The sequence below is a fragment of the Passer montanus genome, unplaced genomic scaffold, assembly GCF_014805655.1.
Source record: "Passer montanus isolate IOZ18808 unplaced genomic scaffold, ASM1480565v1 scaffold2, whole genome shotgun sequence".
In the NCBI taxonomy this organism is placed as follows: Eukaryota; Metazoa; Chordata; class Aves; order Passeriformes; family Passeridae; genus Passer; species Passer montanus.
Genome location: NW_024366591.1, coordinates 28,691,279 through 28,715,717, shown reverse-complemented (window position 1 = coordinate 28,715,717; position 24,439 = coordinate 28,691,279). Strand labels below are relative to the sequence as shown.

General features: G+C 42.4%; 1 protein-coding gene across 5 annotated transcripts in view; it reads left to right on the top strand.

The window, feature by feature from the left end:
* The window catches only part of STON1 (stonin 1), a 24,070-nt gene extending 774 nt beyond the window's left edge, over positions 1 to 23,296 (top strand). For 3 of the 5 annotated variants that reach the window (XM_039707473.1, XM_039707472.1, XM_039707471.1), the window contains exons 2-4: positions 9,811 to 11,789; positions 18,391 to 18,593; positions 18,978 to 23,296. In XM_039707473.1, coding sequence (XP_039563407.1) covers positions 9,860 to 11,789; positions 18,391 to 18,593; positions 18,978 to 19,052 — 2,208 coding nt within the window. In that variant the 5' untranslated portion in view covers positions 9,811 to 9,859 and the 3' untranslated portion in view covers positions 19,053 to 23,296. Of the gene's footprint in view, positions 1 to 9,810; positions 11,790 to 15,399; positions 15,602 to 15,762; positions 18,314 to 18,390; positions 18,594 to 18,977 lie in introns of those variants that run through there. The other 2 variants (XR_005627265.1, XR_005627264.1) reach the window with 2 other exon arrangements.
* Positions 23,297 to 24,439: the final 1,143 nt, after the last annotated feature.

The following is a 24,439-nucleotide window of genomic DNA, read 5'->3' as shown; positions in this document are numbered from 1 at the left end:
GGTTTTTTTTTTTTTTTTTTGTTTTTTTTTTTTTTTTTTAAGGTGTAGTTGTTCTGATATTTGTGGGAAACAAATGTGCTGAGAAAACTGCTGACTAAACTGTTCTCCGGACCCAAGTGAAAGTTACACAATTCTTTGCTTCCCCAGTGTTTTTTCTGTGAGGTGGAGAAACCCTGACTGATTTCTCTGCAAACAGGACTTAGCTTTTTTTTTGGGAGAGTGGTAATGACTGACTGGGGAGGAGGGAACAGAAGTTTTGGAGCCTGAGGCTTTTAAACATGAACTGTTCATTTCGGTGTTAACTCGCTTTGCCCTGTCTGGGGACTGAGACTCTTCTGTAGCTGGGAAAGAAGAAAGAGCAGTAGCTGAAGAGAACACTTTATGTTGTCTGATTTGTGCAATGGGAGAAAATGCTTTGAGGAAAGATTATCTGCCTCCTTGCCTCTGTGTGTGAGTGGAGGAGAACTGAGCACTGTGCTCTGTAACCAGCTGTGGCTGAGCTTAAAGCAATTTGTACTGTGGGACTGTGGCCAGAGATTGTATTTACCTGGTGCTGGAGTTGTAAATTACACCTCTGGGAAAACCTGCCCCAAGGCAGGTATCAAGTGCTTGCTTCATGCTCGGCTTTGATTGTTTTCCTTCTCCCTCATGAATGTGCAGTAAGTTTTATTTTCCATCACTTCAAAAGTTATTGGGGTTTGTAAACTTCATGGCCCAGCTTGTTGATGCTCTCTGAATAGCAAGTTAATGTGGGTTTATAAGTTATCTGTGTGTGGACCTTAAGTCCAGCCTGAAAACAGATGCACTATCCTGGGCAGTGTTTGTGTTTGGGTAAACAAGATCCCTCTAGTCCACCACTCCTTTTCTGCTGGTTTTGATTGGTATAAATATAAACTGACGTCTTCTGCTTCAGAAAAGCAGGCTGCCCACGTGTCTGTCTTAAAAGGCTTTTGGAGAGGAACCCAAATGAGGCTTTTTTTGGTGTCTGTGTTATGAATTACACTTTCTACACGACTGTCACCACTTGCTATTAACAGTACTTGTATCCAAATAAACAACGATTTAATCTCCTTAGTGCTAGTATTCCTGTAAGGACTTAAAGCAGGGAGAAGGGGATCCCACAGATCAGATGAGAGCTATTTTGTCAGAAAATGTTCCTGACAGCTGTCAGACAGTACCTTTCATGTTCAGAAGACCCCTACAAATCTTATGTCGTGGGTTATACCCCAGGAAGGTATTGCCGTGTGTTTGTTGGGCACTAAAGCATGAGGCAGTTTTAAGGGCAGATATAAAAACTGACTCAGAACTAAAACTAAAGTAAAAAAAAAAAAGGGACTATTATGCTGTTCAGTGATTTTCCTAAATACAGTACTTCTGTCAGCTTCCCTGCCTTTTAATACTCACTCTGAGATTAGTGGCAAGAATTTTGAAGTATTCTTCTGTGCTGTGTGTTCTTTGTGGCATTTCATCCCTCCCTTCCCTTGGACACTGCAAACACTAGCAGAGGACCAGACTTAAACTTCTTTCTGTCCTCAGCCAGCTTAATGTTTTGATATGTGATCTGTGTGCCAAAGTACTCTGGCTTATTTTTTTTTTTTAATCCAGAGAGCTGCTTAATCCTGAAAAAATAAAAAAAGGTTGTTGCGGTTACAGAAGTGGGACAGCCACCCATAACTACATTTCTGCTGCTTCTTAGTCCATTGTAAATCTCTTCTGCCCAGGGGGAGAAGAGAGGGAGAGGTTTGGGATGTTAAAGTACTTGCCAGAGCCCTGTGCAGAGCTGCTGTGACCAGAGCACTTCTGTGGGATGTGCGTGCTTTCCTAATAATAACATGTTTCCTAAACACAGTTAAAAAAATTGCTTCACTAGATGCAGTAACATTCCATTAACTTAGTGACCTGCAAAAGTACTGCAAATAAAAATAGATTTATTTTCCTGTCTCTTCTACGCCAGAGCATATTTTTTTAAATTATTAGTAAAAGAACCCAACAAACCTTCTGTACAGTAAAATGACAGCTGGTGTCAATAAACAGTTTACATGAATCCCTGCTCTCCCTTGGCTCTCCAAAATGTGCCTGTGGAGTGTAAGCTGTGCCATCACTGTGGTGATGCTGGAGAGGAGTGTGATTCTGAGGATGAAGCAGGACTATCCCAGGGAGCTGAATGTGAGTGGGCTCTGTGGGAGGTGTGTTGTACACATGACAGGAACACAGTGAAGTGAATTAAATATCATTTACTTACCTTGTCTATGCAGATAATGGGAAGAAGTTAAGTGCAACAGCCCAGATCAAAAGCCAACCTCCAGCTAAAAACTTTTTAAGGGTCACAGGTTTGCAGTGAGCACTTTCTAACATTAAAAAAACAAAGGCATTTTCACAATACACTGCTATGTGTAACTGCTTTGCTTTGAGAAGATGCAATCATGTCTTGCATCACATCTTGCAGTCACCTCTTGCACACAAGTGATGTGTCTTAGAAGGCACTGTGATATCCAGAAAGGAAGAGAATAAAAACTCTGAGTAGTTAATATTGATTGCATCAGGTTTTTTGTTATTTCTTCTATGAAAAACAAGCTTTTTCTGTTAAAGACGTTCACTAAAAGACAGAGAACCATTTTGTGGTTCTCAGGATTTAATCCAGTTCTAATTTGAGCTAGTAAAACTGTTCCTACTGTCTTTGATAGCAGACTGTGTCTTCCTGAGGGTTTTCCTGGCCATCCCATTTGCCAGCAAATGGGACATGGCCATTTGCCCACCCTGTCCTGCCTTCTGTGTTCCCAGCCTGGAGCCCAAAGAGGCACAGAACCACAGGCCACTAGACCTGTCTTAGTGACACCTGGGACAGTCTGTCACCTCCTAAGGTGGGGAATCTGCCCGGAAAACAGGAGAATGCTGGGATGGAACTCTGCTGGGTGTCACCTGCAGGAGCTGACTGAAGTTACAACTAATGTCCTCAAGAAAGATGCTCAGACTCGTGTTGAGTACTGCTGTTTGCTATTTTTACAGCTATGCCAGAGACAAATGTGGGTTTTATCACTTTGGTTATGTTAAAAGGAAAAACAAACAGGTTCTAAGTGTACCCATGGCTCTTCTTTATGTACCAGAATTATGCAGTTTGTGGTGTGATGTAAGACATTATTTCATCTCCCTGAAACAAAATAGTTACATGTATCTGTGGCTTGGGAAAACTGTTTTTTATGTTAGAAAGTGCTTGTTGCAAGCCAGTGAGCCTTGGATGTTTCGTAGCTGGGGGCAGATTTTTGCCTGACTTCTTTCTCCACGCTGTTATGTTCCCTGGCTGATGTGTTCTGTGAGGTGTCTGGACATGGGCTGAGCCACAGCAGGTAATGCAGGACCTGCTGAAAGAAACCTTGCACTTCCCCTCAGGTGAGAGAGGTGGCCTGTGGGGTAAGAGGAGCTCTGCTGCTCTTTGCAGCTCCAGGTCTGCATTCCAGTATCTTTCCCAATGGCACTTACATTGGGTCTCTATTTTAGATTCCTTTTAAAAAAATACTTTAGAATTATTATTTTTAGTTTGTTCTATTTAGTTTATGTTATCTCATTCTGAAAGTAATGTTCCTGATAACAAGCTCTGCAAAAAACTCCTTGAGAGGAATGGGGGGTGCAGATCCCAGGTGGCTGATTTGTAAAAATCTCTCGATCTCTTTAGGAAATACCTTTGTCTCCATAAAGTCATACAGACACTTCCAGTGAAATGTCTCTAGGCTTTTCTGCCTTGATTCCTGTTCCCCACTAAGAAAACAGGGAAGGACAAAGCTGATGTGACTCACCCGTGGTGATGTGACTGCTGGAGCAGGGTGAGGGAGGGTGTGGGAATCACGGCTCCTGTATGGGAAGGGTGGTTGAAGCTGATGGTGTTACACACAAGACCAGTCATGCATGAGGTTTTGTTGTCTTTTCGAGGCAGCTTTGGAATGACTTCACTTCTGAGTGTTAGGCAAGGACTCCCAGAATGGATCTGCACATGAAAAGGAGTTTTTTTTACAGTGCCTAACAGCTGAGGTTTGAGTGATTATCTGCGGCAAAGGTGGGAATTGTTGTGAGAAGCTATGCTAAATTTTCATATCCAGTGGAAGATCCTCACCATCCAACCTCCTCCTCTTGTCAGCAAGGAGAGCTGCTTTGGGGAGCATCCACTTCAGGCACAGCTGAGCAGGCTTGAATGGTTACCAGAGATGTGACCGGCTGCTTTCCTTTCGTTCTCCATTTGGGAGCATCCCATAGATTTTCCCTCTGGTGTGAATCTCATATCAGCTCACAGCCTTTTAAAGCATGAAGAGGCAGAGCAGTTGGAATTTCCTCAGGCCTCCATCGTGCAGTGCCTGTGGGATCCCTCCCTGGCTGCATCCCGGATGCTCTCCCAGTGTGCAGGGACTGGCAGTGCTGTCACCATCATCCCTGACCTCGTGGTGGGGAGTCCTCTGCACCCCAAACCCTGTGACATCATCCTCACTGAGAGCCTCTGCCCGACCCTTTCCTCTCTCAAAGGAAGTGAGTGTTGTCTCTGCTTGGGAATTGGGATGAGTTGTGGTGATACCCTTAAAAATGTCGATTTTTCCCAGCTCGTGCCTTCAGGCAGGAACAAGCAACAGCGAGAGGTGTTTGCAAGAGCTGGGCCTGCCTTTGCTCTGGGGACGTGCACACTGTCAAAAGCTGAAAGCTTTAATTCCTCCAGCTCTCGGGGCCAAGAGTAAGGAATTCCAAATTAAACAGATTAGCTGCAAGCTCTGAACTTCTCCCAGCTGTGCCTATGCCCCAGAGAGTGAGCAATGTAAATAAAAGGTCACATTGCACTTTGAAGTTGGTGTATTTTTGACTATTACACCAGTTCCTTATTTTCTAAAATGAGTAATGCAGTGGGAGGCTTAATCCATATCCCAAATATGAGAAAATGCCAAGAAATTCCTATTTCCCATTAGTTGTGGCTTTTGTTTATGTTTATTTCAGACATACAGACTCGATACATTTTTTATGTGTGTCTAGGATAGAAAAAGCAGAGTTAAATAGAAGTGCAGCCACATGTAGTACCAAAATAAAAATTGAGGCAAATCATCATAAATCAAGCAGTACTTTATGTAGAAGTTGTGCTTCAAGTTTTTTTTTTTTTTTGCAGAGTTAAGTAATAACCAAAACAGTGACACAAAGAATATGGCTGTAAAACACAGAGATAAATCTGCCATGTTTTACTTGGATATCACAAGGGCTTAGAAACATTTAGGGCGTTTTATATACCATATGTGCTTTATTGCTTAAACTGCAGAGAATTTGAACTTCCCTGCGAGACTATTGCACTCTGTGGCAAAATGCTTGAAGGATTGTCTGGGTGTTTGTAGAAAGAACAGCAGCAACTCATGGTGTGGTTGTGGGACAGCTTCACCACAGCGTGCACAGGGTGCAGAGCTTTGCATTAAATTTCTATACAGCCTGTATGCAACAGACAACCTTGCTCCTGGAAATAAAATGGACTTGTAGTAATGTATGGGGTCCAGAGTTTTTCTGGAAAGGTGGAAATAAAAATGGCCAGGCACTGTCCACAAACAGAGCAGCTCGTGTGAAGAGCCCAGCTTATTTAGAAGGGATTATTAAACTCTTTTGTCACACTGTATGTAGATGAATCTGGGGGGTATTTTTGAGCTTGGAGCAAGTAATGAGGCTGGTGTTTACCCAGCTGAGCAAGTGGCACACATAGGGTACGTGCTTGGGTGTTAGACAGGGAATTTGTTTACAGGATGTGTAGCTTCACAGTTCTGGAGCTGCAATGGCCTCTGGAGCTAGAGAGGCAATAAGGAATGTATTTATAAAATTATGCTTTTCTGTGTGTTGGGAGTGTGAGTACTGTCTATTAAACACTGCCTTTACTTGCTTTATGCTTTGCAGGAAGGAGGTGTTTCCTTGACATTCCTCTTTAGCTGCCCCCATGCTCCTGCAATATTTTAAAAGAGGACCTTCATGTTTGAACAAAAGGGGAGGTGCTTGAGGGTTTTAATTGGTGCCAAATTTCAGGGAAGAGCCCTGAGAGGGAGATGTGCAGGGGGTCCAGTCGTGCACTGTGCAGGTCCAGTGCTGCTGCTGTGAGGGGGTGACAGGAGGCCGTGCTGTCACAGCGTGGTGGGGACATTGCTGGTGGCACGTCAGCAAACTCAGCTCGCTGAGCACCCAGGTGCCTCTGGATTAAAAGTGCCAGAGCCAATACCCTGGGATGCACCTTGGAGTGAGTAGGGAGTTATTATTAGTGCTCAGTGTAGGAAGAGGTAACAATATCCCCCAGCAAGGCATGGAAGTTGAGCTGTGTTTTCGCTGCAGATTTGATCTGGGATTTCTGAAGCAACAAAGGACCCAGTGATAGCTACAGCCTGTGAAATCTCTCAATAACAGGATGGAGTTTCTCTTCTTTCCATCCTCAAGGTATTAAAATGAAGAAGTTAAGCTGCAATGACTGCTCATTAAATGCTGAGGGAGTGTGTTAATCTGATAAATGGGAAGATTGTTTTCAGGCAGAAGAATTGAAATGAATTGCAACTTTTGGGTTCACTGGAATTAATGCACCTAGGATCAACTGTTATTTCAGCCAGCCTTTTTTTTAACTGGCAGTTTCAAGATTCTAAAAATGGTATTTCCTGCCTCCTATCTGAAAAAAATACCACATGTGCTTGTAATTTAAATGTCACAGGCCATATAACATGTGTGATCAATGGTATCTTGTATCATTTTCCTTTAATCCAAAGCATTTGGGTTACATTTATGTGGGTCCCATGGGGGACCTTTGCTTTTTGGAGGCAAAATACATCTATCTTGAAGCCTGAATTTTATTTTGATTTCAAGGAAAAATGTCCCAGTTCATAGGAAGGAATTTGGAGCATGGTTTAGGACAAAATAGAAATTGAAAGCATTACTTTATTGCTTTGTGCAGATGTAAAAGAATCAGAGAACAAGTGATGTGAAGCAGCAGAAGATTGATTTTTTTTTTTTTAATACCAGATGAGTGGTGCTATCCTTAACACACAAGAGTTGCATTTCCTTTTATTAGCATGACATTATCCAATCAGCTTGTAAAAATTAATTTGGGCTTTTTTCCTCCATTCCTAGTAGTCATTTTTGGGGATCAGTGAACAACAGTAGGGGAACCACTATCTATTTCAACACTTGTTGCATGTGTGTTTTTTATTATCATCAGCATCTTTTTTTCTTTTAAAAAACTCCCACATAACTGCAACAGCAACAAGATGTGAAAGCTGCAGCCTCTGACAGGTACACTGAGGGCATTGTGACTGCAGAGGAAAGTGGTTTTTTCCACTTTTTTCCATCTGGGAAAGTGGTTTTCTTCATTGACACTTACTGACTGAAGTTTCGTGTTTGGCAGGTGGAGTTCAAACATCTTTTTGTTTTGTAATGGGAAAAAAAAACCCTGCCAAATAATCTGAAACGTCACATTTTGAAATGGGAGTAGTAACAGACCCTGGGAGAAACCCCCCCGAACATCTGGGAGTAATAAAAGACACTGAAAAATTCCATTTCTAACAAGAAAGGGAAACAGTCTGCAAATGTGTTCTTTATTGTGAACACCCGATTTTATGATTTCTTTTCTATTGGTGCACCTCAGTGTTGTGTGATTTGCCCCTTGAGTGTGGCTGTGGTCACACTGGAGGGCTGTGGCAGCATCCCCAGAGCCTCTCTGCAGAGAAAGGCTTCTCTCCCATCCACATTGTGGTTTTTTTCCTCTCTCTGGCCATCCCTTATCTTTTGTAAATGCCAGAGGAGTTTTTAATGGCAGCCTTTGAGGCTGTTTCCTTATGTTCTCTTGTCTACCAGACTGCCCCAGTGTCCCAGCTGTTCCAGGAAAAAGCCACACCCCAAGTCAGCATCACATTAGCTGCTCTTAACAAATGAGGCTTTGAGAAAAGGGCTGAAAACTTTGAAACTTCAGCTCTAGAAATAATTAATGCTGAAAGAGCCATGGTAGCAACCAGAGGGAGAGGAGGAGAAGGGTGTGATATGGGAGGAAAAAATGATGACCAAGTCAGAGACCAAATAGCTGTGATTTTTCTTTCCATTGCTGCGCTTTATGATGAAGTGATTGTGTGGGTGAAGGATACACTGGTAGTTGTGTGTGTCTGAGCTATGATAGTAATTTGTACTTGTTTGCTCCTTTTCTCTCTCTCTTTCTGTAAGTGGTGATTAGAGTGCTTATAAAATAACTAGCATAGTGCAAATATTTTTCTGAACAAAAAGGTCGAGAGTTCAAAAACTAATGAAGGACCAGAGTCCCCCTCTGTTGAGAGCTCCCTGTTGGTCAGCCTCAGAGTAAGCAGATTTATTGCACTTTCTTACTGGCCACAAACTGCCCCAGAAATAATGGAATAATGATAAAAATAAAGACTTGTAGCACAAGTTTCACTTGGCTGAACTGTAGCATGTCTGGAAGTGAACTATTCTCTATGTGTTACAGATAAAGAATGGCTTTTATGGTTATGTGATTCTGTAGTGCTGTGCAATTAAACAGCCTGACTGTGGCTCTCTGTGCATGAAGGGCAATAGCTCTAAGTGATCATTAGCTGACCCTAATTAACAGAGTAATGTGCATGCAGGTGGTTTTTGTCTGTGTGAGCTCCGCCTTCTTTGTGCTTTCAGGCAAGCGTGGATGTATTCTGACAGAACAAGAGTAACTTTCTATTAAATGAGCGATGTTTATATGTGCCCCCCTGGTGTTTCATTGTACTCCATTCCTCCTCAGGCACTGGCAATTTTTTGCTTGCTCCCTCATCAGGCAGGAGCAGTGGGGAGGAAAAGCTTTGGGGGCAACATGCCCTGCATAAGGATGCAACGAGCATTTAAATTTCAGCGCACAATTTAGAACCACGAAGGCAAAGATTAATGATTTACTGGTTGCAGTCCTGCTCAGAGGACACCCAGCTGAGCCCTTTACCAAAGACACTTTGTTTGATGAAGTGTAGTTTATTAATTGGTTTAAAGACCTGTCCTTTTTCCAGGCCACCAGCCAATTCAGTGCTTGGCAGATGTGAGTGTTGTTACTTGGCCTTGACTTGTGTTTCATCAGCGTTTTGTCTGTGGTGGAGGCTTGCAGTCTACTCCTCAGCAGGAATGCACTGCTCATCCTTAGGGCTAATTTCTTGTTTAAAAGTTTAATGCCTTTCCAATGCTTCCTTATAACATGTCCAGTCTCTGAGAGTGTAAGCCTGGGTTTTCCTGGAAGGAACTGATGTAAAGGGATTCCTGCCCAGGTCTGGCAGGCATCCAGGTTTTTGCCCTGATGACAGCAACATGTGTACCTTTGCCATCAGCCCTGAGTTGCTACAGCTTTTCATCAAAAAAATAATCCCTTCTCTCCCTCCTGACTCTGTTTTTGGAAACAGCTACACCATTCTTAGTAAAATGCTGGGGAGGAGGGGAAACCTTACCTGGAGCAGATGCCTGGTATGGAAAAATCTCTGTCCATATTTGAAATGATGCATAAGCTGTATAGTATCATGTTGTATATAATGAAGCTGAAATTATTATTCAGGCAGTCCTGTACTGCTGTGGGACATTCTGCTCTCTCTGATTGAGAGGCTCTTTACATCAGATGCTCTGAACAGCTCATAGAGCTTAGAACTCCCTTCAATCCCCAGCCTGGGAGAGCAGTGGGGATTCACGAGCAGTTTATAAATTTGTACACAGCTTTCTCAGATTATATATGTAAAAACAAAATACACTGGATTTGTCAACTGCTTGTAAATTTGAGCTTTGTGTGATTTGAGTTTTATTTGAATAATGTTTGTTGTTTCTTCATAGATGGCTTGCGGGTGATGCGTTATGCAAGTGCCTCAAGTTTTCCTACAAGATGTGTTCCCCAAATCCAGCAAACTGGGTCACCTTTGAAGATGAGCCTCCCTTCCAGTCACCTCAGAAACTGGTTGACAATCAGAGTAGCACCAAACCAAATGGCCTTAAGCTCAACCTGTGCAGTGTTCATGAGTCTTCAAGCAGGTCGTCCTCTACAGGCAGCACTCCGCTCTCATCTCCTGTAGTTGATTTCTACCTAAGTCCTGGACCCCCCAGCAACTCTCCACTTACTACACCTACCAGAGACTACCCGGGAAACCCCTGCTTTCCAAAGTCTGGGATTCATGTGCTTTACCCGATCCCTGAATGGCCATCAAATGTTAACCCTTCTCCATCCCCTGGGATTTGCTCATCCCTAGCCTCGCAGAAACCGAGCAGCCTTCCTTTGAGCCCCTCACCTAATGACTATCCAGATAAGACTTTGGTCTCCAAATCAGCAGATGAAGGAAGTCCTAACGCACCAGAAAGCTGCGAGGAGCTGGCTCCAGGACACTTCCCATACTTCCACAGTGACTGTGCTTTCTCCAGTCCTTTTTGGAAGGAAGGGTGCTCCCTCAGCATGTCACCAGCTAATGCTAGCATGCACAGGAAGGACAAAGTGCTTGACAGGAGTGGGTGTCATCCTAGAGACAAAGAAACATGTCATGATCAGAAAAGCCTTAACCAGGGCTCCTTCAGTTACATCTGTGAGAGGCTTGAACACCTACAAGCTGACAGCTGTGAGGCTGTGGAAAACCCACCCATCTCCAGCACCCACACGTGGCACAAGCTCTCCCCCACCATCCCACGCAGCCTTTTCAGGAGCCAGAAATCAGATGGGTGGCCGTTCATGCTGAGGATTCCTGAGAAGAAGAACATGATGTCATCTCGGCAGTGGGGCCCCATTTACCTGAGCGTCCTGGCTGGAGGGGTGTTGCAGATGTATTACGAAAAGGGCCTGGAGAAACCTTTCAAGGAATTCCAGCTGCAGCCGCAGTGCAAGCTGTCCGAACCCAAACTGGAGAGCTACAACGTCTCAGGAAAAATCCACACTGTGAAGATCGAGTGCGTGTCTTACACGGAGAAGAGGAGGTACCACCCCAAGGTAGAGGTGATCCATGAGCCAGAGGTGGAGCAGATGTTGAAGCTGGGCACCACCGATTACAACGACTTCACTGATTTCCTTGTGACGGTCGAGGAGGAGCTCATGAAACTTCCTGCTCTTTCCAGACAAAAGAGGAATTATGAAGAGCAAGAAATGACTCTGGAAATAGTGGATAACTTTTGGGGGAAAGTCACTAAGGCAGAAGGAAAACTCGTAGAAAGTGCAGTCATCACACACATTTACTGCCTGTGTTTTGTGAACGGCGGTGCCGAGTGTTTTCTAACCCTGAACGACCTGGAGCTCCAGAAGAGGGACGAGCGTTACTTTGAGAAGGAGCAGGAGAAGAAGTGGATCGATATTCTCGACTGCCATTTCCATAACTGTGTCAAAGCACAGGAATTTGAGCAGTCACGGATTATTAAGTTTACACCCCCGGACGCCTGCAGGCTGGAACTGATGCGCTTCAGGACACGCTACAATGGGCAAGACCTTCCCTTTTCTGTGAAGGCTGCAGTGGTGGTTCAGGGGGCATACATTGAACTTCAGGCTTTCATAAACATGTCCTCAACTGCTCAGATCCCGACACGTTTACCCTCTGTGAAATACTGTGAAAATGTTATGATACGCTTTCCTGTTCCCACACAGTGGATCAAAGCACTTTGGACCATGAACCTCCAAAGGCAGAAGTCCCTAAAAGCAAAAATGAATAGGAGAGCATGCCTTGGGGCTCTGCATGAGGTTGAATCTGATCCCGTAATCCAAGTCTCAGTTGGAACAGCAAAATACGAGAGTGCCTACAGGGCCGTGGTGTGGAAGATTGACAGGCTTCCAGATAAAAATTCAAGTAAATAATTTGTGCTATGGGCTTGGGCATGTGTCTTCACTGGGTTTATGCTTGTGTACCTCCACCAGCTGTCGTGGTTTGGGTTTTTATCTGTGGGATGCTGTTGGTAGAAGCTAGAATAATCTTTTAGAAAAAAGAGAATACAGACTTATCAATTTCTTTAAACCATGTTTTCTTAACTTATTTGATGGAGGCAGGTGTACTGTCAGTCATTTCAAGTGTGTGGTATTGTGGAAGCAGAGCTGATAATTCTGAGTAATCCTCAAGTCTGTAGTAGTAAGGCTGAGGGAAAGGTTTATGCTTCCTGTGTACCAGCTGGGCAATGGGTGGGATGGGAAGCAGAAGTTGGTAAAATGATTTATTAACCAAATATCACACAGCTAATAGAAAAGGTGGTATTGTCACTGCTGGGTCTTGGCTTTCTAGCCTGGTAGGTATGATACAGAACTAGAAGGTGCTGTGGTTGAATTTGCTGAAGGAGGTGCTGTTGTTTTGCAAAGGCTGGTTTCTATTACCTCTTTCATGGGCTTGTGCATTGAGATTGTACACTCATGGCAATAACTGCACTGACAAAAAATGCCTCTCACTTTATTCCTATTTCTTTCTGGTGGTTTCTCACTGAAAACTTGTAGCAGTACAAACAGCTACATTTTTAATTGCACACATGGAAGTAGTTAATTTACTTTAATTTAAGGGCAAAAATATGACTTTTTGAAGAATAAAAAAATAAATGTTTGGGTTTAAAATTCCAGTTTTTACTCATATTACCAGTACCTTTCTAAAGACATATAGTACTTTTCTAAAGGCATAAAAATTCTTGAGGAATACAGTATCCTGCTTCAAGTTCTGTAGAGTGAAGGCATTTGATCCTTTGCTTGATCCTTTGCAGTATGTGTACCTGAGGCTTTTGGGGATCTGTGTAAGACAAGGGCACCTGTTAAAGCATTTAATGTAAAATATCTGTAAAATCTGTACTTTTGAAAAAGGGGTAAGTGTATGTTACTAACATATGGATTGTCCTAGTCTTGTATTATCCTGTCTGGGCTGACTGCCTCTTTAAAATGTCTAGAAAAGATTTTACCTTCTTAAGTCCCAGTTTCAGGCATTCTGCTACTAAGCCAGGACTAATGGTGGGGGAAGAGCAATGGCAGAGAGAGGGAAGTGAAGGGCATGGGCTGGGGAGACTGAAAAATGGACAGGGAGGGCAGAGGAGTGGTGGAGAGATGTAGGAGAATGAGAAGGCAGAAGAAGATTCCTCAGGTCTTCAAAATCCCTGTCCTGTTCTCAGGTTTCAGAGATTTGCACCGTGTTGGTGTGACCCATATGTTTTCCCAAGGCTTACAGGACTGTTTGGGTAGCTTTTAGTATTCTTTGCTATTTAGTGTAGGTTTGCTTCTGTAAAATCAAGTCAGCATTTTAGGCAATTTTAAAGATTGTAAGTCTTACAAATTTCCTGCAGTTCTTTCACCTGAAGATTTGATGTGTACAATTAACTTCAGATTTAAGTTATTTGAAAGGAAGAACTAGGGTTTTGTTGAGACATTCCACAGCTCTACATTATTTTCTGCCAGTAGCTTAAACTTCTGACATTTGAATAATTCCTCTAGCTGAGATCTGCAGAATCATTTGTCTCTGTGAAATGTTCGTGCATTTGAAAAAAAACATTTTGGTAGTAATACTGCCCAGTCAAATTTTAAACCTCTATATCAAGTGCTCTGTACACAGTTAAGAGTTTAAAAATAGAGTTGTCCCAAGGCGTGCCAAAAGTCTGGAGACAGTCAAACTAATAGAAATATGTAAACTTTCATAATGTGTTTACCGCAGGCGGAAAAATATGCTGAGGATTTTGCTTTCAAAAAGCCTTTGTCCAAGGCATAAAATTAAAAAAAAAAAAGAAGGGAAAATGAAAGGTTGCTTACAGTTGGCTCCATTTATAGACATTGAAATATGTTAATATCCACTGGATTCTGCTGAAGTGTTTTCTTGGAAGAGTGCTGGCCAAGTGAAGTCAGTAGGAGCTGCAAGAAACATCAGACATTTAAAAGCTGCCTGTGCCTATTCAGATATATAGATACTGTATTTGGAGTCAGAATTTTAGCATTATTTTTAAAAAAATAAAAGAAAGGCAAAAAGCTTTGAAGGGCTGATCCAGTGAAATTTCTGCAAGCTGAGTCCATGTTTGTGAAACTGGGGCTTAGTGTAAGGAAATGCAGAACATGTTATGATTTTAGCACAGTACTGGGGCCAGACTTAGCAGTGGAGAAGCTGTGTCAGCTGCTTCCCAGGGAGTTCCCAGGGAGCAAGGGAGAGACTAAACTGCAAAGCACTGTGCTTTGATCACTTGCTGTGTAAATTTGTGATTTTTCCTGCTAGGACACCTCCATCCTTGAGCTGTTGTGTAAAGCAGCAGTTCTTCAGCTGATTATTTTTTATTTCATTCTGTATCATGGAGCCACTGAGGAAGCAGGTACTAAACAAGACAGCAAACTGGAGCTTGAGGAGGTTGTGGCTGCTGGCAGCCTTTACAGCATCTGTGCATGGACTCTGCTGTGGGAGGTGATGTGGTTCCCAGGAACCACCAGGTGCTGCTTTTCTCATTCTCTAAACTGCCCAGGTGGAAACTCAAAGCCATGGCTGTGTCAGGTGGGCTCCATCCCTGCCCAGCCACCTCCTTCTGGCACTGGCACCACAGTGAGAGCTGGTGCTTGGTGGTGCTACTGTCCCACTCCTCTATTCCCTGTGCACTTCTCCCAGCAGGTTGGAGAAATGTACCCATTTAGACATAAATGCAGGAGTTACTAACTTCTAACAACCCTAATGTATGTAAATCTGTTCTTAGTAATTGTGTATGTTTTCATGTTCAAAGTAAGAGAACTGGACCTATTTTGGCAAAACTAGAATTATTACATAACTAAGACAACCAGTACATTATTTTGGCTTAAATTGCTTTGTTTCATGAGCCTTTCTCAGATCAAGGTTGCTTGAATGCTACTTATACAGGTGAACAAGGGCCAAACTGTGTTAATAAGTGCAAAGTTAGATTATTAATTGCATTTGAAATGCTTTCTGAATTCTAAATGAGATATGGAATCTAGTTTCATAGTTTTACTGATCTTTTGTTTGTTTGTTTTGGCTTTTTCATTGGTATTCCTTGGAGACAGAGCAAGCATTTGGAATACTTTTAGGAAACAAGAGCCAGATTTTCAGATTAGGGCAGACTAAAACCGCTCAATTCACAGAAGTCTTAAAAAGTTGCATAGACACCTAAACTGCAGGGTTTCTGTCTCATAAATTAGAGGGTAAAAGCTCAGTAATCTCCCCAGATTTTTCTGGTTGTCTCAGGAGTGGTTTGATTTCATCAGTCCAGGTGGTCATATGTTGACAGTGGCTGATGGGCCACATTTTGGATAGCTGGGCTTGAATATGTCATCTTGAATATCTCAGGGCTCTGAATATGTCACCTTAGCACACTGTGCCTGCTCCAGCCCACCTGCCTTTCTACAGCACCATGTTTCTCTCCTTCTGGCCAACACCTGGCTTTTTCAGCATTACAGTTTCTTTTGCAAAAGGATCTTCAACACACAGGTTCTCTTTCTTCTTCTAACTCCAGTGTAACACAAGGCCTGGGAAGCAGTGGTTTCATGGAGCAGAGATGAAAAGAACTTCTCAGTTTTGGGTGAAAACTGGGGGGATGTTCAGAGTGTTCCAGAATGCTTTGTCAGTCACTTTGTTGTCTGACAGCCGATGGGAAGAAGTTGCTCTGCGCTCCTAGCACAGCCCAGCAGTGGCAGAACTTCTCCACAAGTGAAGGGGTGAGTACTTCCCTTTGACATTGGTGTTGGTACTAGAGACAGATAGGCTGGGGGAACCCTGTGTTTTAGGAATAGGCAAAAAGGTCCAATGGAATCTGCTCCAGAGGACCCAAGGCATTATCCTTATCCAAATCCCAAACCTGTTGTCTCTGCCTTTGCAGGTTGCCATCTAAGGAAAAGGAAGCACCCCAGAATTCACTGCATCCCAACACCAAGACCACTTCATGGCTGTCAGTCAGCTGGAATATAAACCCAGAGGTTTCTTTGGATGGTTCTGAATCACAACTATGCCATGTCTAGCAGGGAAACCTTCAGCAGCAGCCCAAGAGGCATGGCTCATTTGTGCTGGACTCAAGTGGACATCTGATATCCAACATTTACCATCCAATATCTGCCTAGGAAAATTCCAAGCAGTGATTTTTTTCTGGATTAAATTTTTCAGAAGACAAAATAATTTGTTAGACAATTCCTACTGCTATTTGTTCCTTCATAGGCATCTCCCCAAAAAACTCAAGAAGATTCTGAATTTGATCTCCAAAAGCCCTTGGATGTATGCTGGTTACCTTCTACCAGAAGTTAACTACAAGCAGCAAACCCTTTTTCCTCAGATCCTTGATTAACCACAGCCCCAGAGGGATTGGCCTTTTCCCTGGCCGAGACATGCCATGCCATCTTGGTGCTGCAATTCCTGCTGTCCTCCCCGGGATGCTTCACTTGTGGCTGGCACTGTGCAGCCCAACCCAGGAAACAGCACAAAGAGCAGTTCAAGTAAGTTGTTCCCAAGCTGCATCCTGGCACCACCATGGAAAAGGGGAACAGGAGCCAAAAGGAGCACAGTTCAGATGGGATGACATCTTGCAGTGTGGCTCTGGAACAGGATGTTCCTCGTGGTGTCCTGTTGCTGGGATGGTGGAGGACTCAAGGATGGAGAGGTCCACATCAACAGAGGCTCATTCCACCATGTCCAGGCAGTCTGGAAGAGGGACTGAGCAGCAAGAGAGTGTTAGTGCAGCAGAAATGGCCTTGGACACAGCAAGAGGTGACCAGCAGCAGATCATGGACAAGGCTCACATCACAGACGTGCAGAGATCTGCCTGTCCCCGGGTACACGAGTGATGAAACAGCATCTCCTCCTCACACTTGTTCTGTGCTCCAGTTTCATTCTGAAGACACAGGCAGGTGGCTGTAATCCTTATTTTTGACTTTGTTCCCTCCTCTGTTTCCATAATAAAGTCCCTGATGTTACAGTTTTACTTGTCTCTGTGTTTTGTGTTGCTGTCCTCAGCCATATGCTGCATGCCCCTGGCATGGCACTCCTTGCAAACTGGGAATATTTGTGCTCCAGTGCCTTGCAGGACCCTGTCCTGAGGTGTGCCCAGAGGTCTGTGTAATGTTACAGGGCAAACCTGCAGCACAGACAGGCACCCAGCCCAAGGCTCCTAGGAGCAATGGAGATGCAGCCTTTTTATTTATTTTTGCCTTACAAAATGCCTGTGAGCCTGTGGATGTGGAATATTAGCATGATTTTCCTCAGGGGATGGATAAAGCTCAGTTAATGTTAACTCCATCTTCAGTGTTTCCTTCATTCTGATACAAAATTGATTCCTGTCACTGGAGGAAGTCAGTGCATAAAGAATGGGACATTTTTTCCTGAACTTCAAGATTCCATTCAGTGTAATGGATGAAAACCAAATATACACTGCCAGGCTTGCCTTTGACAAAATACAGGCAATCCTTTCTTTTCTTATTTTTTAATTTTTTTTCCCTGCCTGCAGCCAAAGCACAGTTAGTTGTCTGTGCTGATGATTAAAATCCTGGAGAGAAGGAGAAATGCAGAATCGCTACGTTTTGCCCTGAAGAAATTGGAGAGGATTCTTTTCATTATATTAAATTGTATTATCCTGCTTTCACACACACAGTCAGTGTGCTGACTCCAGTTGCTTTGGGAAGCAAGCTTTCACCCTGTGTTCCTGTGTGCCAGGAGAAGGGCTTGCCCTTATCATTGCCACATGTAAGAAATGCTGAAGCAAGTGATCCTTAGGATCATCCCTAGGATGATTAAAGTAATTCAGAATATGCTGCACAAATCCCTAATGACTGCTTTATAACATCACAGTTATTGTAGCAGTACTTTTTTTTTTGTTTTTTGAAGAAATGGGGTATGTTCTTTTCCAAACTAGACAGGGACTCCAGGTAGCCTTTATCCTGGTGGGTGGAATGTATCTTGTTTGAGCAGCACTCTGAGCTGCACCTTTATCTTCCTGCTGTGGACATAGTGTAATAAATGATGGTACACTAGATAGCTGTAGTACTTGAAATAAGCACTGCAGTAAAATTTCTACAGCACAGAGCTCTGGAAAGGGGGTTATTGGACACAGAGCAGCATCTCTGCCTTCACTACACTGGGACCTTCCAGTTTTCATTTTTCTGTCAGAGTTAAGAAATGCATTTTTAAGGGAAAACGGATATTCCATCAAACAGTTTGAATTTAGCAACAAAGCCCTACATTTGTAATATCCTCTCAATGAGAAGATGAAAGGATCTGGTAAATCTTGTGCAAATTAATTTGTAAAATTGCAATGACTGTGACAAGTGTGCTGAAGCAGACAGAAAATGAACAAGGAAACCTTATGCCCAAATAGCAAAAGATTATAGATAGAATAACCTTGTATCAAACAACAGCTCTGTGTTTATAAAAGGTAAAGCTGTGCTCTCTTGCTAGGAGATGAACCTAAACAAAGAAAAGATAATTCACTAATGGTGTGGTGGTTTTCTTTTTTTTTCCCAAGGTCTGGATCATCCACACAGCCTGTCTTACAAACTGGAACTGGGATCAGACCAGGAGATACCCTCTGACTGGTACCCGTTTGCTACTGTCCAGTTTGTTGTTCATGACACGTGTGCCTCAGGAACAGAAGTGAAGTCCCTGGGCATAGAGAGCGATCTGCAGCCCCAGAAACACGTGGTTCAGAAAGCTTTTTACAATTGCCAGGTATTCTCAGAGCTATGCTTTCCATGTTTTCTTCCTCTTCTCCCTCCCTGCTGCCCCATATAGTATTTGAAAAGCAATTATGCTTTGTATTCAAAACATATCTTGCACCTACTTTTGATAATGACTTTGAGCAAAAGAATCATTAAATAATAATTCCTTGTCTGATCAAAGATGAGACTGAAAACTTGAACTGTGAATGCAGCTTCTTTTTTTTTTTTTTCCTCATTTGAGCTATTTTTGGGAGTACTGGTTTTGAAATCTGTTGGGTCTAGAAATATTTTGATTTTGTGTCAAAGCTTTTTTTCATGCTGTTGCTGCAGTTCACACTTTCTGTGTCCAATTATTTGCTAATTCTGCCTGCTGTTTTTTGCTTTCTACCTGCAGGTTGAAATTGAAAAGAAGTGGATTAGGCTTGATGGAGAAGACCCAGATAAGGCTGGCAACTGCCTAATGCAATGAAAGAGGACAGGAGGCACCGTCATAGGATATTATTAGGGATCAATTTACATAGGAAATTCTATTGTTAGGAGAAGCGCAGTGACCCAGATTAGGGTAAACACTGTCATTGAATTTTTTTTAGTGCTTATGGGTTTGAGTCTGCAGTCATTGGACTGGCCTGCATTCAAGTAAACTTCCTGTCATGGGAGCCCTGGTATGAGTAAGGTCTCCTTGTCAGAGTAGCAGGATGTGAGCACTAGACTGACTGATTCTAATGTATTGTTTTCCTTTTGTGTATTTGTGACTGGGGAATGATCTCATACTCCCTACTGAAACCTAATGGCACTACTCAAAAGGTTTATTTCACTTGGACATGTAATATTTAGTAATAAAAACTTCCAGAGTGCTTATGATCTATCAGCACCTGTGTAAGGTCCAGAAGGACCAATTAACATTTTTTAGTGCTGTTTGAAAACTCAAGTCCCTCATGTTTTGGCTCCCCTTGATGTATGTGAGTAGAACAAGTCCAAATAATATTCTCAACAAGAGCCTTAATTAATGAGTTGAAAATTGGGTGATTTCATTGGGAAAAAGGGTTCTCTGCAATAGTACTCTTTATTCTTCTGTGGCTGCAACTGTTTCATTCTTCTGTGGCTGCAACTGTTCCCTCCTCAGCACTTTTTAGGTTCACTCAAAGTAATCTCTTGGGCAGAAAAACCCATATGGCAGATGTGATTGAAGTCTCTGTGCCAGGTTTAGACAGTTCCTTTTCACTACTGCAGCAAGTGAGATAAGGGGTGGATTCTCAGTGAGTGTAAATCAGTCCAGGGCCATTTCATCTGATGAGGCTTGGAGAATTTACACCAGAGGAGGTTTCCTTCCACGAGCTGGATGCTGCTGTTTGCTCTGTGTCTCCTTTAGGATGCAAGTTTCAGATGTTGGTATGGAAACTGCAGGAGCTGTGGCTTTGAGTAACTTTTAAGACATGCATGAAAAGGGAGATGTTTTCATGCTCCTGGCTCTAAAGGCATTTTCCATGGGGAAGTAATGCAGGAATGGACTGTCACAAGAGACATGAAGCTGTGATGCTTCATCAGGCAGCCTGAGCTACTAATCACTAATGTCAATGTGTTAATTGTGTTTTCAACAAACAATTGGCCTTGAGGGAAATGTTCTAATACTTCCCTTCAACCATTATTCCCTTTGCCATTTTCTGCAGGCTGTAATTCCAGGTCTGAAACATTTTTAAAATTTATCATACTGTCTGAAACAATATGATAAATTTTAAAAATGCTCATAATACCCCTTTTTTTTGGCTGCAGTTTTCTTAAAATTAGCCTTACTTCAAACTAAAATTAGTGGAGAACAAAAATATAGGATTGCACTGTCTCACTTTATATTTTGTACAGCTTGTAACTGTTTATATGAACACTGTGTAAAAATACAGATAAATGGTATTCCCCAAAAGTAGAAATATGTGGGATATACACAGAGAAAATTACCAGTCTGAAGAAATAGAAGACCATAATATGAACCTAGTTCATCACAATAAACTTTTCCCCCCATCCAGAAGCTGAGAATGAAATGGGTAATAGATTCTATAGTAAGTCCTGAGGGCAGGTTTTTTATGGGTATTGCATTGCCAAAGCCCCAAATAGACTATTATGGTATTTGGGCTTCTCTATATATCCCTTTTTATTAGCAGATTATATTGTTATAAATCTAAGCAAGCGTTGGACTACAGTAGTGATCCAGATATGTCTCAGCTGTTGCCTCCTCTGTCTGTGTTTTGACTTGAGAAGCCATTAGCACCTTCAAGTCATGTTTGGTATTTTATTAATATTTAATTTGGTTTATATTCTTCTCAGCTGAACTAAGGGGCACAGCGTTGCCACCAGGGCAAAGTGTTCATACTTGGTGACATGGCAAGCTCTGCAGTTTGCTGAAGTCCATGGTTGTACTACAACTACAATATTTATTAACCTCTTTGCTCAGTGAGGTAGAGACAGCAAAATATGCATTGCAATCACCTGCAGTTACCTTTGCCTGGGGCTGACTTGTTTTGATTGGCATTAAACTGCTAACTCAGTAAACCTGTTAACAGTGGTTGCTCTCCAAAGCCTGTCTTGCCTAGCTGTCCCTATTTTTCTGTTTTTAAGAAGGAGGAACCTGAATATCTCCATTCCAGCTCTCTTTCAACTTAGGATCTCCATTCACAGCACTCACCTCCTGGGCACGGGGTACCTGGTGGTGTTACAGGTCCTGCAGAAGCTGTGGCTGCTGTTGTGCTCTCAGGTTTCTGCTGTGTCTCAGGACGTGTTTAAGGAGCCTGTGTAGTGTTGACCCTTCAAGATACAAGCTACTGTTTGCAGTGAGTGGCTTAAATAATGAATGACCACCTTACAAGTCACCATTCCTGCTAGAGAGTTGTATTAACTCCAGTTGTATTAAGGTGTTATGGTGCAAATGATCATTCAGACTTACTGAACTCAGTAACATAAAAAGGTCAAGCTACAGCTTTGTCTGTGTTGCAAACCCCTGGATTTTCATTTGAGGCTTGCAAGACTCATGATTAACTTTAATCAGAATTGGATCAGGATAACAGGGAATTAACTCCACAGAAATACTGCTACACTGAAAGAAAGTTACTCTGTTTAATACATGGCTTTCAGTTTAAACTTGACAATTAGTGAAGCCTAAGATTGAATAATTGCCCTGTTCAGTCTCACACTGATGTTCATATGCCTTGATGTCAGAATATTTAAAAATAGGCTGCAGTTTAATGAAAGAAAATTTGGGTTGTCTGACTTTTTTCCCTGCCATCAAATTCTAACTTCCCATTATATTGCAACACGCCAAACCAGAAATAACCAGGCTTCTCCTTTATTCTGTGTTGTCTTGAGCATAACTTACTGACCAAATATTCTTAACTTTAAGACTCATTGCTAACATTTCCCATGAATGTTAGCTGCAGTTTTCTTAAAATTAGCCTTACTACTGTTAATATCAGCAGCTGATACTGAGTAAACAAACGGGCTCTGAATTCTTTAGAAATTTCAGCTACAAGTAGTCTAATTGTAATTTTGGGAAGGGGAGTGGAGATGAGGAGCAATTGCTATAATCTGTTGTGATGCATAAGCAGTGTCCAGCTAGCAGAAGGACTGGAGCTTTAAATAACTCATGAGGTACTGGCATCATGTGAGGAGCCAGGTTTCACACGTGTCTGATCTCTGCTTCCCGCAGCGAGTGCCCGCAGTCACTGAAATGCTTCCAACTGCCTGGGTCACTTAAGATGCTGACATTTCACTAACATTTACTTCAGGGCAGTGTTTAGATGTTATCTGTGTTTCCTTCACAAAGGACCAGCAGGGTTTGGGAGATTTTATATTTAAAACAGAAATCAATGAGAACAACTATTTTTATAGTGTGTTTGCCTTACTTACAAAGTGTCATATTTGCTGAAAACGACAAACTTTATCTTTGCATTCATCTTTGTTGTACTAATTGTATTACTCCAGGTAAATGGTACTTGATGTAATTTTGGATTCAAACACCCATTGAAGTCAGTGGAAGTCTTTTAACTGATAAAATGGGATCTGCATCAAAGTCTCTAATAATAAAAGAGAGGCAAAAAAGAAGAAGAAGAAAAGAATAGTGATAATCGTCTGTAGATGTTTTTTTATGTCAGTAAGTAAAAAACCAGCAATGCCCACTTACGCCAACCAGAAGAGAGCACAAAGTGTAAGAAAAGAGGTGTTACTGGATGCCGCAGCTGAAGCTCTGCAGAGATTGGGAACAATGGTTCTGTTGCCCCTGGGTAGAAACTCTCAAGAAATTAGGATGATGATGCACTCCATTGAGCTTGATACCAAGCCACCGTCATCCTTATGCTCCTTGCTTTGTTTTCCTCCAGATTCTGTATTAATTGTCCAAAAGTATTTTATATCTGAACACATGTTTTCACATGTTACTTTTGGTTGTGTTTATTTTACCTGGCAGACTTCTTTGCTGCGGTGTTGTTGTCCACACTTATATTTTCCATTTATTTGTCTTTTTGTTACTTAACACAGTAACTAACTGCTGCAGTTAGTAGTTCTTAGCAATAATTTTGATAACTCTGAAGCAGTGCTGTTACTCCTAATGGAAACTGTAATTTTATTTGGGTCTTTTGTCAGTATAAGTGCAAAGAGATCATGCTGATAATCTTGTAATAACATTTTGTAGATTGCATATTGATTAAAAAAATAAAGTTGTATTTCAAACTAGCAGTTTCTTGTGCCCTTAATAGAAATGCATCAGTTTTGAATTTACTGTAATTAACTGGTTGATCTTGATCATCAGGTATTGTAGCTCGTAAGAAAGAACAGTTCTGGTCTGTGAGTGGGGAATATCACTCAGGTAAAGCTGGTAGCAGAAAGCTCAGCAATGCACTACATTACATTTATCATAGAAGGTTTGGGGTGGAAGGGACCTTGAAGATCATCCAGTTCCAATCCCCCTGCCATGCACAGGGACAGTTTTCCCTATACCAGGTTGTGCAATGTCCCAGCGAGCCATGAACACTTCCAGGGGTGGGGCATCCACAGCTTCTCTGGGCAACCTGTGCCAGTGCCTCACCACCCTCCCATTAAAGAAGTTCTTCCTTACATCTAATCCAAACCTGCCCTCTTTCAATTTAAAGCCATTCTTCCTAGTCCTTGCACTAATTGTTCTTGTCACAGCTTTTTGTAGCCCCCTTTAGGTGCTGTAAGGTCTCCCTGGAACCTTTTTCCTCTCCAGGGGGAACAGCCCCAGCCCTCTCAGCCTGTCCTGACAGGAGAGCTGCTCCAGCCCTCTGAGCATCTCTGTGGCCACACTCTGAACTTGCTCCAGCAGGTCCGTGGCTCTTATGTCGGGGGTCCCAGAGCTGGATGCAGCACTCTGGAGGGTTCTCACAATGATTTATGGCAGACCCTTTTCTGCCTTATTTCCTAGCAGTACTAACCCAAAGAAAAAACCCAGAAAATGTGGTTTTTCCTGTTGAGTGCTCCCTCTGGTCTCTCTGATGTATTTGAATATAATGTAGTGACAACTGTTTAAGACTTTCACAAATTTCAAAGTCTGTTCTGTTACTAGGGAAACAGTGAGACCTCTGTGGGGAAATATGGGAATGAGGCAAGAGGTTTATGAGGCAGCATTCAAAGAATGGGCTTAAAGAATAAAATAACCGTGCCACTTGTCCTATGCTGCGGTGTCTGTAGCAAAGCAATCAGCTACTCTGGGAACCACCAGGAAATAGAGTTAACATCCATTTTCACTTCAGTGGCGTGCTATCCTTCAGTGAGCACCTGCAAATGGAAAGCAGCTATCTAGCAAAAGTATGGTTTTCTTAAAGAGCTTAAACATTGTGCAATGTTTAAAAGTATCAG